Here is a 19,051-nt window from a genome sequence, read left to right on the forward strand (position 1 = left end):
TTTTCTCAAGGCGCCATTGCTTTTGAGGCTGATATGTGGCATTTACAATTTTGGGGGCCAGTGTAGTAGTGTAGTGAAGTTATAGAGGCCAGTGGCCAGGAGGTGGCGGTAATGCACCTTCCGGCTGGACGACAACCGCCTTATAAAAAAAAAAAAAAAAAAAAAAAAAAAAAATGTAGGTATACCTCCCATCCGGCAGGTGGCGGTAATGCACCTGCAAGCTGGCTGCCAACCGTCAGTCAGAGCAAAAGAAAAAAAGGAAAGCCAACGCCGCTGGGTGTCCATGTGAGCAGAGGCAGCATGGCGCCACCAGGAGGGAAGATAAACAGACCCAAAACAGTAAGCCACACTATTTGAAATAAACTTTATGAAAGTTAACGTGACGAAAGGTAAACGGTCCAAGTCAGTTCTCCGTCAGTGATTTGTTTTGCTTAAGGACACTGATAAATAGCTTGACAATTAGCAAACAAGCTAGCGTGGTTAAGTAAGACTTATCATGTAGCGTTAAAGTCAGTCTCTCTTCCATTTTTGCTTTATTTTAGGGATTATCTTCCCTTTCCCCGGTACCCCTCCTTTAAAACCAATGTTCTTGTAATTAAAACTATCATAACAAGTCATCATAAGCATACATTTCCATCATAAACTGCCAACGTGCAGGGGAACTTAAAGGACAATTATTAAAAAGACTGGGAGAGCAAAAACTGCTTTAACATTCTTCGATAGCATTCATTGTGAAAATTACTATTGATCCACGGGCTTTATTATGTTTAGTGAAGTTTACAATCGTGGTAGTTTTCACCTGAGTAACAGAAAACTTAAAAATAGTGTATAGAATTATGTAAAATAACGAGATACTGGCTTTGGAGCCCATCACTCTGGATTTATGTGGAAGAAGTTTACCACACTGCAGTAAAAATTTACAGAGCCCCATCTAATGCACACATGCCAGTACTGCAGTCAAGAGAGAGGACCATTATGCTCAATGTGAATAAATGTGTTCTATCTAAAATGTTGGGTTCTGTTGGTAAAGTCAGTTTAATACTTCTCAGAAACAGGCCACTCTTTATCTACCAAATCCAGCAAACAAAACTATTAAACAATGGGTCAAGTTGAAAAATGTTTAGACTTTCCAGATTGTCTCATTTGTTGTCCAGTTATAAACGTGTACTTGATTGAAAAGTCTTATTGGTACAATTCAGTGATTTGTTCCTGTTGTCTTCCAGGAGCTGGGTAAGAAGCTCTTCAAGCGGCGGCGAGTTCTGGGCCGAGAGAAGAGGAAGAGGAATCAAATTGTTGGAGCAGTGGTCGACAAGGACCTCATCACCGTCCATCACCTGAAAAAGAGAAAGTAAGCAGACCCAGCAGTCGCTACGTGCCGCAGCATCTTCAATGATGTTATTCTAGAACTGTTTCCAGATGTTTGTGGGGCAATTTCACTTTCCCCCTAATTGTTATGTAGGACAGTAGTGGTGCTGTCTTCCCACTTTATTGTTGGAAGTGTCTGCCTCAGTTCACCTTTCTTGAATAACTCCCAGCATTACTAGTTCTCTTATTTTACTGTGAAGGTGAGTGTATAAAGCAGAAACCCCGGCTGGTATACAGCGGTCCCTCGTTAATCGCGGGAGTTACGTTCTAAAAATAACCCGCAATAGGCGAAATCCCCAAAGTAGTCAGCTTTATTTTTTACAATTATTATAGATGTTTTAAGGCTGTAAAACCCCTCACTACACACTTTATACACTTTTCTCAGACAGGCATTAACATTTTCTCACTTTTCTCTCTTGTTTAAACTCTCAAAGTTCAAACCTTCGTAGAAAAATAAGTCCAGTAAAACAAAAAAAAAAAAGCATGCAAAATTGTGCTAAAAAAAATCTGCGAAACTGCGAGGCTGCGAAAGGTGAACCGCGTTATAGCGAGGGACAACTGTAATTGCATATGCAAGGCTTTATAAGGTGCAAAAGACACTGTCGTATTTTCCCATAAATATAAAACACACTGTCATGTGCGCAGAGTAAAGGGGCTACAGCGTTCCCCAGATACTGTTTCTTGCTTTGACAATCGAACTTAAACATGGGCTGCCAGGACAAAATCAGAAATTAAGTGTTGTCACCATAACAAAATTTTGACTTTAATATCTGTAAATTTGTTACTACACCACCACAGCAAATGAGAGGAAAGAAGGTCTTTGTCCCACCCTGACCGCTGTGCCTTATTTCACCCTCAGGTCTAGCCCAAGAGCTAACATCACCCTGTCTGGAAAGAAGAAACGCAAGCTGCTGAAACAGCTGCATCACATGCAGCAGGAAAAGGCACGCATGGACGGTGAGGATAGATCTGGCAGTGTGTTCAGTATTACCATTAAACTGTTTATCTGTCAGGAAATCCAAAATGAAGCACAGTTGTCTTTGATCCTTTCCAGTGTTGTTCCCCAAGTATGATAGACAGTTTCACTGATCACAGCAAATAAGAAAGTTAACTCTTTTGAGCGGTACCTTTTGAACAAACCTTTTTCAGTACACAGGATTTGGGAGTTGATGTTGCAGCCGTTGGTACTTTATTCCAGGGCAGCACCATTCAACAGCAACCTAATGTAAATGTTATAAGCTTTGGAGTGTGAGTGTGGCCATGGCATTTGGATTATTAAGTGAGCACTGTCAATTCAACATTGATCTCTGAATAGGCTCACCAAACCTCTAGAAAGCTCAGCAGCCATTTCTTGGGGTCCCTCCCAACATAACAAATCTGTATCCCCACAGACATGGCACCAGTGAACAGCCATAGTAACTATGATAGGATGGCAGGATGATGGAGCAACATGTTAGACAGCGCTCTCCATCACCATCACTATCATCAGAACACCACATGAGAGAATATCTTTTGGAAGAAAAGGGTTGCATCCCCTCAGTGGAGCTCTGAAGACATATAGAATATGTTCCTAAGGGCACTGAAGTTGTTCTGGTGCTTTGTGGTGGTCCAACACCTTACTGAGGTGTCCACCTGCCATTCGAATGTGTCTTTGGTGTTCTGATCACGAGTGCACAGCTCACACCTGGCATTAGAATGTGTCTCCAGATCTCACTTTCCTGCTGTATATGCAGATAAACACATATCATTTCCATTTGCTAAGACCAAATTCTTAGACAAAAGTGAATATAAAATGGCATTTAATGGCCAACATGCATTTAACAGAAGGAGATTTCCTTCCTCGCTCCAGCCTCGATATATATTTTATATTGGGGTCTGACAGAACACTGCTGGTGTGATTGAGGTCCACGACAGAAATAGAGGTGTGTGACACTACTGTCAGCTGGACCATATCTACTTTAGACTTTTAAAAAATTAGGGTTTATAAGTAGAAAATTATATATAAGTAGAAAATTGATCATTTCCTTGTTTACTGTCAGGCTCTTCTTAGTGCATGGCTTCACCACAAAGACCCATCAACAGCAATTCTCCCAGACCTAAAACCTCACGCATACCAGTGAGCCCATTACCCCTGAAACAGTCATGCTTCAATCTCTAATGTTTCCCTTCAGACAGGGGATGGGCAGTGGGCGAGTTTGGATTGTTGTGAAAAAGAGCCAGGTGGTCAGTCCTTTACTTATTCACGTCCACATTATAGTAAGATATGTTATGCTCAGGGGAAAATATGACCCAGGCAACATACACTCTACAACACATCATGGGGCAAAATGAGGACAAAATAAATGAATTTGTGATTACAGGACATTGCATCATGTCCACATGACTGTCACTTAAATAAATTAGGTTTCTAGATCAAATGAAGGCTAAGATAGATTGCAGTGCTCCAGTATGCCGATGCCTTGTTTTTGGTCGGTAAATGGCTCAAAACATGTAAGCCTTGCCCCCTAAAACAGGAACGACTTGAAGAGTTGGGCACATAATTCACCGAGAAAAGAAATGAACCACATGGCCCACATAACTGCAGCACACCACCGGGGACAAGGCAGTTAATTGTTTACTTCTAACACTGTTAAACTTACCTGCAGCCACACCACAACAACATTGTCCTGCTATCTGTCATTTTCTAGCTTGGTTTTTATATATTTAGCCATCGTTTGTTTGTGCACAGCCAGTTCTGCTCTGGATCTCCATGATGGAGACAGCTGTGGTTGCTTAGAGATTTGTGATGCAACTGCAAAACCTCTACAAGAGCAACCCAGTGCTGCCTGGTCAATGTCTGTTTTATTGGGTGTCATTAAACTGTAATGTATTCATGTATTTTTATTTCTTTCTTCATTTAAATCTACAGTTGAGCCAGAGGCAGCACCACAGAAAAAGGCTTCGGTGCCTGCGCCAGCCAAAAAGAAGAAAGCGGCTGCGACCCAGGGGGACGTGGAGATGGCAGATGTCGAATGAGAGAAGGGCGACAAAATTAACTGCTATTGGCTCCCAGCCATATAGGGCAATATCTTGCCTTTTGAATTGAATGGACAAATGGGAGTTAGTTCATCCATGAATGGAATACGGAATGGGAAATATGATATAGAAGGCTTCTATGAACAAACACAGGTGGAAACAAAGTCAGTTTTCACTGTTCATGCCCAGAGGGATGATACTCTGCCTCCACTTGTTTCAGTCAGGTGGGGTGCCTTTACACACACACACACACTGGCAGAATACAAAGATCATTGAGAAAGATATCACGCTCTCGGTCAGATTCATGTGTGCAAATTCCAGGGTGCCCGCAGGCCCTTTTTAAAAAGTCTCAAAGTCATATCCACTCTTAGATTAATGAAGAAAGGGGTTGAAATAAACATTTTGTCTGCTTTACTAAAACACTTGGACTTCATTTATGTTCCTTAACATTTAACTTCTGCTGTCCTTGTTATATTGTCCATTTTCCAGTTCCACAACTTTGATTAACTATGCTCACAAACCCAGATTTATTTCTTTTTTTGTTTTTTAATTAAAATTCCATTTCAGGTAACATTACAGAGTTAGCATAACATTTGGTCATTTGAAACCCACAGATCTATCAGTGTGTTTATGATTATTCGGCTGGTGTACATCATAAATGTAATTTTAAGGGATAGTTCACCCATTTGAAAAAAATGAAATTTCACAAGTGCCCTGCCCCCAGCTGTTCTGTAGGACAGTGGTGGTGCTATGTTCCTCTCATTGTTACTGAGTGCTGGATACTGGCTGGACGCTCCAAATGCTAACTGTTAGCCTCCTGCCATTGAGCTGGACTTCCCCCCAGCTAACATTCTGAAAAGTAACTACCTTAATCCACTCAAAGAAAATTTAACATAAGTGTTGCTTATTAAAACCAAAATGCATGTAAAACTACTGAGTAAAGGCTCATTTATGTGTGGTTTCTTGAGAATCTGTGGCTTGCTGGAAGTGTTCCTCCCTGAAAAGAAAATGTGCACACATGATTACAGAGTGCACACAGATAATAATCTGAACTTTAAAAAAAAAAAAAAAAAAAAGGTGAACGTATGTCATGCCATTTTGGGCTGTAAAAATTCTACTACACATTATCAAACTCAAATCTGTTTCATTTACATGTTTTTGTAGATTAAGGCAGTTATTTTTGAGAATGTTAGCTGGGGGGAAGTCCAGCTCAATGGTTAGCATTCGGAGTATCCAGCACTCAGTAATAATGAGAGGAAGATAGCACCACTACTGTCCTACAGAACAGCTGGGGGAAGTGAAATTCCTTTTTTTTTTTTAATTCAAAATAGGTGAAGTATCCCTTTAAATTCCCACTGTCTTACCTAGCTGCTTGTCATAGCATATGATCTACTGTACTGCCCCTACAAGTTAGGGATTAATGGGTTTAGCAAAACCTGTAATTTTTGGCAAAAGTGAAAATATTCGTTCTTGATTCTTGACTTTTTCTTCGTTACCTGCCTAGTGCTGCTTTGATTTGATCTCTGAAGAATCAGAATCGGGAGTTCATCCATGAGCACAAATCCTAGCTGTTTCGTGTGACCCTGGGAGCAGATGTGCCAATAAGTAGCAAATGCAACAGTAAAGTGTGTGGCTGAGTGAGGCATGAATGCAGTCTGCTTTTACCGTGCCTTGTTTTAGCACAGTTCTCGGCTGCTGGAGTGCATGTAGCCTATATCATCTGTATTGTTCACTCTCTTCAATTATTGATTAATGTGCCCATAAACTGCGCAATTAAATGGGATTTTATATAACTGCCGGTGTTTTTGCAAGGAGGGGAAGATTCGATACGTCTTGACTGTACGTGCAGATGTTTGTTTATTTATTTATTTTTTAAATTAGTAATAACAGAAATGTGTTGACGACAGAATATAGTGCCGGCTTTATGGGGGGAGAGCATCCCTCCCCCTACCAGAGGACAAAGACTAAAATGGGTCAGACTCAGGAGAAAAGAAGATCTCCTGCATCGCAGATTCCGCACCATCCATAATGTGATGTAGTGCATCGTGGAGCTGGAGGAATATGTTATCGACGGTGTACAGCAGCCTGGCCATGCCGCCGACACACACGCTAATGTCTGTGTGTTTTACGGTCGATTAACGCACCCCGGAGAGCCGTTTTTTCATTTCCATTTTAAAGGAGAAATCCCGCTTTTCTGGAGAGATTCCGGATCGCACTAACCATTTGTCAACATGTTCTCGGAGACTTGGGATGGCTAATGTGTCCATCGGAGCAGCTGGCTTACTGGGACTGATCTGGTTTTGGGATACTGGGCTTCCAGTTTCCAGTCAACGACCTGTGCTGACCGACGGATGCGGCGCCGCGTTGATTTGTGTCCTCAGAGAAAAGGGACAAGTACGTGTGGAGGAAAAAACGGGACGGTTTCTACTCTAAACAGCATGCTGCTTTGTGTCTCTCAGTGTAGATTAACACGGTAGCGCAACATCTAGATCCTGTGCATCCGACGTATGCTTTGACTGTGTTGTAATCCGCTATATGGCAAATGGCAAGGGGGAAAACAAGCTACACAAAGGCACAATTGTGTTAAGAGGCTGAAGCCATAGGCTACATACATTACTGCATGATGTGGCAAAAGTTCTCACCAAATTACATTTGGCCTTGAGCAATTTCTGGGGGAATGGTGAGTAAGCTTAATACATTTTGTACATTGTAGCTTTATAAATTGGCACAGCTGCTCTTATGAACACAAATAAGTTAGTAGTGGCAGAGGCATCATTCTCCCAGACTTGTTTTGACCCTAATTTCTCATGTCATTCCCATCATGTTTCCAGTCTAGGCCTGCTGTAAGCCACTGATTGTCAGTGTGGTCCTGGAGGGGTCTTTAAGGGGGTTCCAGGCAAAAACATAACAGTCTGTCATTTAACTCAGTTCAGCTGTCTCAAACGGGCCATGGCCTAATGTGTGCCTGTTTTGAAACATGAAAATAATATGGAAACATTTGAGAATCTTTGATTTAACGGAATATACCTGATTAGTAAGTAATGACATGAATTTGAAACGCAGTGTGGATGTTTTGAAGGTTTAACTAAGTCAGGCTCCTTCCTGCATCTCCGATCTTGTGAGCTCGATGAGCCAGAGAACAAGCTGAGATCCGCAGCTTCACCCTCCTGTCCGCTCTCAGGTCTTCTATTACTCGCTTTACTATCAATGAAATTTCTTCAAAATGACATACGTTCACAATATAATGAGAACATTATAAAAGTGTGAAAAATACAATCAGGTATCCATCAATATGAAAACCAAAGGAGCTTATGGGCTTGTGTCAGCTTGTTTCTCATCCCTGTTACTTCTATACTTCAGTACTCAGTCAGCTAGAGCTAAACTCCTAATATGTGGGACAAAATCTAATCAAATGGGCCTTCATGTCCACATGTATCTCTATATGGGGGTGTACGATATGAGCACATTTTAACACTCCTGCTTTATGATCAGTTACTGTCTTTTGTCCTGTTGCAACCCCACATAAACCTGGACGTGTCCATGGTGCAAAAATAAGTTTGGTTATGGTAATCGTGATAGTGGGTGAGATAGCAATAGCAGTAAAGGAGATAACACTGAAAATGGCCTGATGTCCCATATAGGAGACGGGGTAAAGTCCTGCTGTGTGGAGCTGGTGGACTGTGGACCCACGGGGCGGCTAAGCATCTGATGGAGGACTGCTTCTACTGCCAGGCTGCTGGTGAGACATTTACTCTGTATAAATGTACAAATGATGGGTTTTAGTGTAGCGGACGAGACAAACTTGTGTCTAGTTTAGTTGAAGAATTAACAATTAACAATTACTGTCTTTGAAACTCAAATCTTGGAGACCAGCAACAGGATGAATGTTCAAATCTAAATTCCAGATCTGGAAGGTTTCATAATCAGTATCGGAAAGCTTAGGAAATCTTGTATGTTCGTTTTGCAGTGTCTTTGAAACATGCACTAGGTGTTCAGTCTTCACACTCGATACACGTCGTGAATTGTGATTGACCTCGCTCACTCGCACCCTCTCTAAAGGCGCAGAGGAAACGATTATAAAGTGTCTTCCATTTTTAGATTTCTATTTTTACACAACAGGATTGATTTTCAAATTTAGTGGTCTTTTTTTGTTCTATTGTGATTTGAAAGCTGAGACAGATCTGGGGCTCGGGGACACTGGGATAAAAAAAGGTTTTGTGGTATCACACACGAACCAGCGTCTAGTCATGCTGAGAGGGTTTTGAAGAAGTGACTCAGAGGAAGTGTCTGCAAGTCTACAAAGTACCTCGTCTCATGTGAAGACTGTTTTAATATTGCTTGGTCTGGAGGGCCTCATCAAAAGCTGTTCTTCAGGATTTTGATGCTATCATGTCTCAAATTTCCCAAATTAGAACTCTTTGTTCACTTTCCTTGCCGCCTTGAAAGGTTCTGATTTTACCATTTTTACTGCATGTTTGCTTGTGAAAGAGAAATTCATGTTAATTTAGAAATCCTGTGATAATATGAATCAATGTTTGTGAACATAAGTGACTTTTAAAGACTCTAATCTGTTAGTTGGTTAAAGTTAAATAGATTCTGCCTTCATTGGTTCCACATTAAATCTTGACAAAATCATGTTCACATTAGAAAATGCAGATTGATATTCTGTTTTTGGGCATATTTTCAATTTATTGCCAAAAGACAGGTGAGATAACGTTATTGTTGATTTTGCTAACAAATAATAGCAAATTTTTTATTAGCTTGGTTTTGTTATCCATTGTTCTACATGGTGCATTTGTCGTCGTTAAATGGAGGTGGCAGAGTTTTCAGTGCTTTTCAGTCAGTTGCATGTATTCCGTTTCTTCACTCTTAAAATGCAAGTGCTTCTCAGTTTTTTAGAAATAGAAATATTTTTAATTAAAAAACTGATGAGATTTGCTCTTTTCCTTGGAAAATAATGATTTTTTTTCTTACAATATACTATTTAATTTATAGTCCAGAAACTGGGCTGAGCACTAGAATGCCATTCTTAGGAGTTCATTTTTGAGCATCTGATAAAATATTTGCAGCTTCGTGCAAATTGGAAATTGAAGTCGTTCATGTTTCAAATTCCAATTTATTTGGTCACAGTGTTACCAGGAGACAGGCAGCACTCTGCTTCTTAAGCCGGACAAAAGTGATATGCAACATTGAAAGATAGGTGGAAGAGGTCACAGCAAAGGTTTGGAGGAGAGACGGTCATATATGAGCGACTGCATGGGTCGCAAGGATTAAACTGTGTGTTAAACTTTTGATTAACTTTTCATTATTCATGATTAACTTTTCATTCAGGACATATCATGACCATGAAAACTTTATAATGTCCTCTCAAGTAACAGACTTTAGTGTGAAATAAACTGAATTGATGTCAGCCTATCTCCAATTTACCTAAACCTCAAGGCTGTTACTTATACTGGTCACCATTTGATAGAGTGGCCATCTAAGGATCTTTGTTGTAAATACTTTCCTCCACACTCAACACCATATGTATACATATTTCTGATAATGTTTGCCATTTTAGGCGATTAGTAGTAAATGGGAAGAACTGATTCTTACTGGTCAGTGAAATTTACTTTACAGACCATTTTGTTTACATGCAGAACCATTTTCAGACTACCGTGTCCTACTTTTGCACCTAGCAGTGTATTCATTAATTTTATGACGTTGCCCAAAGTCTCCTGAGAAAACAAGGTGTAATCAGAGACAGTTTTACAGTAGAGGGAGACAGGGCACACGGGCACCATCTTTGAAACACCCCTGGGCATTAGGCTCACAACCAACAAGACCGGACCCCTATCTGTTTGAATGGAGAGTTGCCTATATCTTAATGTTATGTAATGTAATGTACATATTATCATTTGCTTAGCATATTTACGGACAGTCAAATTATATATTAAATAAAGTAATAAAATTTGTTCCAGGAGACATTAGTGTCACAGAAAAATTCTATTTTTACCTGCATCAGTTCCCAGCAGAGAGTAGACCAACAATTGTGTGGGCATCGATGTCCAAAGAGCTCTTGCCTGCGACCTTTACAATCTACAGTAAATATCCAAGTTGTGTGGCTATACACAATCTGGAAATGCGATTGGCTGATAGTTGATAGTGCTGCCATCTTGATCATTTCATATTTTCCCATGGTAACCTAATGGAGTGCACTGTCTGCTTCTATTATAAAACTGTCTCTGCTATTTTGAAGTTAATTAGGGCCTTGGCCAATCCCTTGCTTGCAGCCATTTCCAGTTCCTCTCTCTCATGTGCATACCCTGACACTTAACCTTTTAATCCTCTCAAATGTACGTGACTGTCTCCTCCACACCCTTGCTCTCTTAAAGGCTGGTTTAGAGTCGTGTAAACATGGGTGGACAGTTAAGGTTACGCATCGCTGTCTGTCAGTATCCCAGAACCTGAATGGAGTAGAACAGTCATGAAACTGTTTTCCTGTGGTCATTTGACTGTTCCAGTATAAAATGGTGACTGTGCCTGGTTGATACAGTGACAACACATCAGGTGGGCTACGAATTGTATCACACTAGTGCTGAGAAGATATGATATGCTGTGGCTGCTTGCTAAAAGGAGTAATCAGCCTTAATTGGCACAGCTATCCTCAATCCTCTTCAAGCAGCATGAGATGCCTCTCCATGCTCGAGGCCCTGCTGCTCGTTGGGTCATTTCTGCAGAACCTCTTACCTCAGCAAGTTGGTTTACACTGAAGACAGCCACAGTTCTGTGCAGTGGCAACAACACACATAAAAATGGACACAGCTCCAACCATCCTGTTGTGTTAATTTAAATGTGGAAGTCCATTCAAACTTGTCTAGGCATATTCTCATTCATCCAGGTCATAGGCATCTTAAGGAAATTGAATCAGGTCAACTGGACTTAGTTATATGTCTTACAAGACGTTTCGCCCCTTATCCAAGTGGCAGTTCATGATCAGTTATCAGTTCATGCTGTGAACAGCATGTACTGATGAACTTTTGTGAGTCCTGCCAAGACACATTTCATGCAAAACTTTTCATGCAAAACTTTTTGCAAAACTTCCTTCCAGATTAACTCAACAGCATGAACAGCATGAACTGATGAAGCCATTTGGATAAGGGGCAAAACGTCTTCTAAGACATATAACTAAGTCCAGTTGACCTGATTCAATTTCCTTGAGAATCCATTCAAACTTTTTCTCCAATTCAAGTGCTGTGGTCAGTATACTTCCAGTATTACTGTGAGTACACTATTGGGTGTCACATTTACCAAACCAAAAACTGAAACATAAACAAAAAGAGATGAATGATCTTTTTGCTTGTTGTATCATTGTGTCTAGCATAGAGAAATCGATACAGCACACAATGACAGTAGACTGTTATTGTATGCTTTGAAGCACAATTTAGTTGTGCATGCTGAACTGACACCAGCTTAGGTTCTATATAGCCTTAAATGTTGCTTGTAAGGCAGATTTGCCTCTGAGACTGGGTTAGGGTTAGGACCCTTGGCACTGATGCCATGCAACAGGAATCCTTCCCTACTTGACTAATCGGTGTGATGCATAGGACTACAGATATAATCGATGTGAAGTTGAGATTTTGGTTCCTCTACAAGCTAGAGTTACCCAAAAACACCCCTTTGTGAGTCCTGCCAAAGACACATTTCTTGCAGTTTTGCAGAAGTTCCTTCCAGATTAACTCAATCAGTGATAGTATTCCTGCCCTCTGCTGCCATTCTCTATCCCAATTGAAGTCCGTCTCAGTCTTAAAGTCATATCATCACTCCTTTGTTCTGAAGAATGACATGTATACCATCTGCTTTTTCCATCCATAGCGCATTTCTCTGGATTGCTGATCTCCTATTGCGGACACTGAGAGGTTGCATTTCAAAACAGAGCACTGTGGATCTGCTGAAGCCATGGCCACCTCAGTTACCAGCCGATCCATGAGGACGCTCGTGCTACTCATTGGTGCTGTGCTACTGCTGACGGTCACTGTTGGGATCTCAGCTGTAGAACCAGAGACATGTTACTCCAGACAACACCAGAAGGCCATTGTCAATGTCAGAGGAGCCTTAAGCAGACCTGGGACTGCCATGGACGCTCGTGTAGTCCAGTCAGAGCGGGATTGCGTGCTGGCCTGCTGCTCAGAAGAAGTAAAGCCAGGTTGGAAACACTTGAAAGGAATCGTTAGTTCAGCCATCAAGTGATGTGACCACAGACACCAAAATCATACAATGTTTCCCCATTTGCTATGTTGCATCAAAATAACTTTTTGAGTGATAGTATGCTCCTTTCTAACACTGTAGCATACACCATGGTGATTTATAGTAGGTTCTTAGAATTATCTCAGACAAATGAGAAATTTATGCAGCTCTAGCGCTAAATGGTAATACAGTCAGGGATTCACCAGGGAAACACGTGCCATTTTTGGGAAGTTGACTGATAGGTTAGTCTCCCAAGAATTCAGTGTATTCCCTTGACACATTGTTCCTGTTTAATACAAAGTCTTGCATGCCCACAGTTTCAGTATGTTGTGCTTGTAAATGCTGTAGTTACCTACAGGTTTTTCAGATGTTTAGCAATCCACAGAAGTACAAGACTAGTATAATCTTAAATTTCTAAATCACCAGCGACCCAAGCAGCCAGCAGTAAGGAGAAGAAGGGCTAAAACAACAGTAAATAGGCAGTAGAGGTACTACAAACTCCTTTCCTAATTCTTTTACAGCACTGTTGTATTAGGTAAAGAGATGGGCACCAGGTATGATACTTTTTTTTCAAAGACAGCAGATAAATCAAGTGCAGGTAGAGGAGACAATAAAGAAGACAGAGATTTTGTTTCTTTTTTGCAAATATTTTTCATTTCAGAGTGGAAGATATGAAATAACAAAATATATATATATATATATATATCTTGTAATGATCTATATTTACTTGCTGTGCACCAATTCTGGTTTGTGAAACAAGAAACGCAGAACAACATAAAACTTCTAAAGTCATGCCATTCAACTGCAGTAAAATGAAGTTAATCTATTGGAGATTCTTAGGACATTGTCACCTCTGGAAAGAGTTTCTTTAATCAAGTATCAAATGTGACCTTGTTCCTCATTATTGGATCATCTTTTGGCTAAGTGATGCATAAAATTGAATATGCATATTCCATGGTTAACATAGATTCATAAAGGCACAATGATGAATTTGGTCCAAACATCCCAGCTACATTGCAATTAGCTGTGTCCCTCTGGGAGCAAAAACTACAAGCCTCAAGGTACATTTTTGGATCCAGTCTAGACGCCAGGCTTTGAAAACACTTAAGTGGGTCAAACCAAGGTTGTGTGACAGGCTTTTTATAGAGGTTTAATAGTGATGCTAGAGCTTTACTTAGCAGCCTGTTTTCCATTTATAAAAACATTGTAGAGGTATTTCAGAGCTCAAAATCCTGACAGTTGTTACTTTAGTTACATTATAAAATGGGCTGCAAATCATTTCATTAGTCAAATAGGGGATGCTGCACCAACATGATTACACCCAGCTGCAGACTCAAGTGGCCTTTTCAGATTTGAACTGTAAACAGCCTTGACATATATTGTTTAGAATATCCTGGATTTAATTTGTCTTGGAATGATCAAAGAAATTAGATTAATTCTATTTCTTGACTATATTTGGTAAAACAAACCTCCAAAGGGTCAGGTTTAACTTAATATAAATATTTTTCACAGGTGTGTTTCAAATGCATTATCTTACCCAGCTTTATGCAAAATCTTGAATATGGGAGGCTGTTTAGTTTTTATTTCATTCTAGTTCCACTAAAGGAAAACAAAATGTCTATGTTTACATACTGTATACATACATTTCAGTGTTTTAGTAAGCCCTCCTAACTTGGGTTTGGTCTGTTAAGGCTTTGGCTAAGTCATAAACTTTGTAGTGCAGAATAAGCTAAAATAAATTTTAATCATGTTCATGAAATTCCCTTAAAGAAAAATGGACCCTTGGTAAAGTATTTGGTTGTATAGTTCCCTGGGTGTGATATGAGTCCACATGGTGGTGAGGTGAAATGTCCTCATCAGTTGCTCTGTGCTCCCCTGGGCTGTTAATCCATAATACTATAGTTATATCTCTCCATTCACTTCCACAGCACAACAGCTTCCAAAATAAAGCTTTCAGCACATAAACAAACCCAAACAAAATAGATTATGCCAATATAAAAACAAGCCGAAAAACAAGGTTGTTTCCGCCTGGCATGAGACTACTACACCGACGTTTCCTGGAGACATTAACTGCTGGATCTACTTTCTAATTCGAATAGGAAAACAACAAGAAAAGAGCCATTTCATTTCCTCAAAAAATGGGGCCCAGGTTTTTATATTGGCATAATCCACTTTGTTTGCATTCGTTTATGTGCTGAAAGTGTTATTTTGGGAGCTGTTTTGCTGTGCTGTGTAAGTGAGTGGAGAGAAACAAACAGTATTGTGGATAAGCAGCTCAGGGGAGCACAGAACAACTAATGAGGATATTTCACCACCATGTGGTCTCATATAAGACCCAGGGAACTATACAAGCCCACACTCGACAAGTGCTTCAAACATTCAACTGTATCATGCCACTCAGATGTACCTATTCCCAATTAAGAACTATGCCTAGTGTAACATTGACTATGCAAATGTATGCTGCCAGTGAAATCTATGATCAGTTTCTCTAAATTTTTTGTATCAGTTAATGTTCATAAATAAGTAGTTTATGAACAACACATCTGATTGTCCATTCACAATCAGAAGACCTGTAGCATTAACTTTGCCTTTACTGATGATATAATTTCTAATAGTGTCCTGTCTCCTTTACCTTAAAGGTGCCAAGTGCAACATGGTTGTGTTCAACTCCAACAAACCTGCCACCGCTGATAACTGCTACCTGTTCCACTGTGAGACAGAGCAGGACTGTCCTTTAATGAAGGCTCAGGACGGCATTAATACATATGACATATTCAAAGGTAAATAAAATGTGTTTTTTCTCAAGCTCTTGGTAAAAAAAAAAGTTCTTGATGTGTTGAACTTGAAGACCTTTGTCTTGTGTAGCGCAATTTGAACTTTTCAGGCTGTCTTCTTTCTTACACAGGTTTGAGTCATCCTACCACACTGAGAGCCACGACCACCACTACCACCACAGAACAAGCTACGACCACCACCACCACCACAACCCTAGCCCCAACTACCCCTACCACAACACAGTCAACCACGACCACCACAACGACGCAGTCGACCACCGCATCAACCACTCAGCCCACCACCACGACCACCACAACGACACAACCAGCCACCACCACTACAACCACCACCACAACGCAAGCCAGCACCACCACCACCACCACACAGAAGCCAAGCACCACAACTCAGCCCACCACCACCACTACCACCACACCGCCACCACACATAATCATTATAGCCACACTGCCTGAGGTAACCCTGCAACCTGCTACAACAACAACAGCTTCTGCTACTCCAAACCCCAGGCTAGTCAGTGAGGAATTAACACCACCCGCCACCACAATTATACCAGCTACAAGAAAGCAGAATAAAACAACCAAAAAGCAAAATAAAACATCTAAGAAAGCAAAACCTCACGCTGTTACCACCACCACTACAGCCTCGCCGCCTGTCCAGGGTAACACTGCTACACTGGCCCCTGTGATGCCCAACAGAGATGCTGGGCACAGAACTACTGGCAAACCACAGCTGGCCACTGAGGCCTCCACCCTCACAACTACTACTAGTACTACTACCACTGCTACTGCTCTAGCTACGACCACTACTACTCCTGCTACTACTACTGCTGTTGTTACTACTACTGTTACTATTCCTACTACTAATACTCCTGTTATTACAACCATACCTACCACTGCTATCACTCCTACCACCACAATTCCTACCACCACAACTACTACTACCACTACTACTACTACCACTACTACTACTACCACTACTACTGCCACAGCTTCTGCCTCTACAGCCACAACCACCACAGCTGCCACTGAGCCACATGTCACAAGGACAACTCCAGCAACAGGGTTGGTCATTGTACCCAAAGGCGCCATCCAGTCAGACCACACCCTGCAGAGCCCAGTCTCTGTGGAGAGCGTGGGCCAGGGCAAAGCCGTAGCGGCAAGGGGGGCTCTGAAGAGCAGCCTGGTGGCTTTCATGGTGCTGGGGCTGGCCATCCTCACGCTGGCCCTGGCTGTGGGTGGACGGAAAGCTATGGAGTCGTTCGACAGGCGCCATTACACAAGACTGGAGCTCAATGACCTCCACTACGAGGTGTGAACATGGCGAGCACGACGCAGCACGATACGCATGTACACAACAGACACACACACGTTCTCTCTCAAAGTCTTGGTTTCCAAGACGGAAACTCAGAAGGACAATTTGCTTGCTAAGACTTGCTGAAATTGTTCAATTTCATCTGATATTTTGATTTCTAAATAGCACACAGTTAAATGTTGATCACTATGTTAAGGGGAAGTTATGTAACAGATTGCCTCTGCTGACCTCTAGTGGTGATCAGGAGGAATTGCAACAACACAGACTGGCCCAGTTCCCCACCTTGCCTGTGTCTTGAAACTCCTGTGGGTGGGGACTTTTTGTTTCAAAACAGAGGGCCAGAAAGTGGGTTTTGAAAGCCAGTAATCCCAGCGCCTGATCAAGAAATTGCTGAGTCACTGGTATTGCTCAATAACCCTGCCAGCCCTCTACAGGTATATAATGATCATTTTGTGCTACGGGACAGCAAAAACGTTACATACTACCCCTTTAACTGAAAAGAAATACTTCAGATGGCTATGGAATACAAAGAACAAACAGCAATATTTTTATTCCCCAAACTCAGGAAGCCTCTGAAGTCTAGCTAATATAGAGACATAAAGGATTATATAACCAGACACCACTATGTACATTAGGCCTAATGGTTACAAGGCCTGTGCCATGGGGTTAACCCTTTGTGTATAAGGTGTACACCTGCATGTCTTTTTACTTCCACATGCTTTGTACCATAGCCATATGAGCTTGTGATTTCTTCTTAATCACCAACTCAGTCTAGATGTCCAACTTAACTCACTATTTCACTGTGTTGTTTTGTATTTTGTCCACATACTATTTGTTTCACATGTGGATAAAATTTTAATGATGGATGCAATTCCTTGAAAATTGATGCACTATCGTATCCTGTGTTTTTGATATAATACGCTTCTTTTTAAATAGTACGATTGTTTTCATAGCTAAGAGTACACTGGCCGCACACTATTTTCCTAAGTAAATTTGTATTGTATGGGAGTGTGCAGACTGAGTGCACTGACCAGTGTGATTTCCAATATACTGGTAGGTTAGCTGGAGTATCATTATACCACTAGGTGGCAGAAGCTGCCTTAGGAATCACCTCTGATGTTGGTGTTGGCATGCAGACCAGCCACTGCTGAAATCACCAGGTGAAAGCATGGAACCAAACTGACTAGGCCTGTAGTTGCACAAATTATCAGTTTTCATCACTTATATTATTGCTTTAATTTTTACAATGTCAAAATTGAATTGATGGTAATAGTTTGGTCTTGTTTTGTGAAGTGATGCTTTTGCATAAGTTTGGAATTTGATGTTTTGTTCTTGTAAGAATTAAAATGTGATTTTTGAATAAGTCATGTTGTCATTGTCTCATTGGGTCGTCCTCTGTTTTAGCATCAAGTAAACCTGAAAGCCTGAGTTTTCTTGCACTTTTCTCCAACATAGAGGAGCACAAATCAACCTCCAAAACTCCAAACTAAAGTGGACTCCTTTGGCAGTGATCCAGTCAAAAAAAAAAAAAAAAAAAAAAAAGCCATAGCATAGGAATGCTAAGACATCGCTGTATGTAACCAGTGATGTAGTTGTAAATAAAATGATGTCAACTATGACCTCTAGTTGGTGATCCTCATGAAGCAAACATCCACTTATGTAAAAAAAATACATATATATCAATTAGCACCATATTTTTTTAAGAAAGCATAAATTTAGCCCTTTCAGCTGTACCCATCTTCACATAAGTTTGATACTCCTTGTAATGAATACTGATAAAGAATAAGCCGAAATTATGGCTTCACTAATTTTAGGGGAATCTACACACTTGAATTGATTGAAGGATGCGTGTTAATTAAATAAGGTGAAGTTATAGGTAAGGTTGTCAAACAAGTAGGATGCTAAAAATTTAGTGACCGGGTGACCTCGTGCAGAACGTGTAAACGTGTAGTGAATGCTGCTTATTTACTTTAATTTAGTGACCGGGTGACCTCGTGCAGAACGTGTAAACGTGTAGTGAATGCTGCTTATTTACTTTTATTTTTCTTGCCATTTGAAAATGTATTCAACCTTGCAATTTAGTCACTATCTGCAGTTCTCAAAAAAAAAAAAAAAAGAAAGAAAAAAAAGAAACACACACACACACACACACACACACACACACACACACACACACACACACACACACACACACACTACTCCAAGCAGTCAGCAGTGAGCTGCCCAGGGTGCTCGGGGTTTGCTGTGTTGGTCGAAACTCCAGCACTCTGTGAGAAACTAGTCCCACTGGAATGTGAATCTTAGCGCGGATTCCCTGCTTTTACAACACTACGTTGGCCTC

The 19,051-nt window shown here is 40.8% G+C and overlaps 2 protein-coding genes across 2 annotated transcripts; both read left to right on the top strand.

The window, feature by feature from the left end:
* The first annotated feature begins 209 nt into the window (after positions 1-209).
* Positions 210-5,497, top strand: c4h11orf98 (chromosome 4 C11orf98 homolog). Its single transcript, XM_030045388.1, has 4 exons — positions 210-339; positions 1,224-1,348; positions 2,225-2,322; positions 4,274-5,497. The coding sequence occupies exons 1-4, from the start codon at positions 301-303 to the stop codon at positions 4,378-4,380; spliced, it is 369 nt and encodes a 122-aa protein (XP_029901248.1). The 5' UTR covers positions 210-300; the 3' UTR covers positions 4,381-5,497.
* A 196-nt stretch (positions 5,498-5,693) lies between these two features.
* On the top strand, positions 5,694-18,070 carry mansc1 (MANSC domain containing 1). Its single transcript, XM_030046402.1, has 5 exons — positions 5,694-6,774; positions 8,022-8,119; positions 12,235-12,565; positions 15,246-15,386; positions 15,512-18,070. The coding sequence occupies exons 3-5, from the start codon at positions 12,319-12,321 to the stop codon at positions 16,711-16,713; spliced, it is 1,590 nt and encodes a 529-aa protein (XP_029902262.1). The 5' UTR covers positions 5,694-6,774; positions 8,022-8,119; positions 12,235-12,318; the 3' UTR covers positions 16,714-18,070.
* The last annotated feature ends 981 nt before the right edge of the window (positions 18,071-19,051 follow it).

Source organism: Myripristis murdjan, chromosome 23 (genome assembly GCF_902150065.1).
Source record: "Myripristis murdjan chromosome 23, fMyrMur1.1, whole genome shotgun sequence".
Lineage (NCBI taxonomy): Eukaryota > Metazoa > Chordata > Actinopteri > Holocentriformes > Holocentridae > Myripristis > Myripristis murdjan.

What these genes read in the sequence shown, in the direction of transcription:
- c4h11orf98 (XM_030045388.1), top strand. Translation starts at nt 301, where the DNA reads ATGGCGCCACCAGGAGGGAAGATAAACAGACCCAAAACA. An exon ending in CATCACCTGAAAAAGAGAAA is followed by an intron (nt 1,349 to 2,224) that starts GTAAGCAGACCC and finishes TTTCACCCTCAG; the next exon opens with GTCTAGCCCAAGAGCTAACA. An exon ending in GGAAAAGGCACGCATGGACG is followed by an intron (nt 2,323 to 4,273) that starts GTGAGGATAGAT and finishes TTAAATCTACAG; the next exon opens with TTGAGCCAGAGGCAGCACCA.
- mansc1 (XM_030046402.1), top strand. Translation starts at nt 12,319, where the DNA reads ATGGCCACCTCAGTTACCAGCCGATCCATGAGGACGCTCGTGCTACTC. An exon ending in CTCAGAAGAAGTAAAGCCAG is followed by an intron (nt 12,566 to 15,245) that starts GTTGGAAACACT and finishes TTTACCTTAAAG; the next exon opens with GTGCCAAGTGCAACATGGTT. An exon ending in TACATATGACATATTCAAAG is followed by an intron (nt 15,387 to 15,511) that starts GTAAATAAAATG and finishes TTTCTTACACAG; the next exon opens with GTTTGAGTCATCCTACCACA.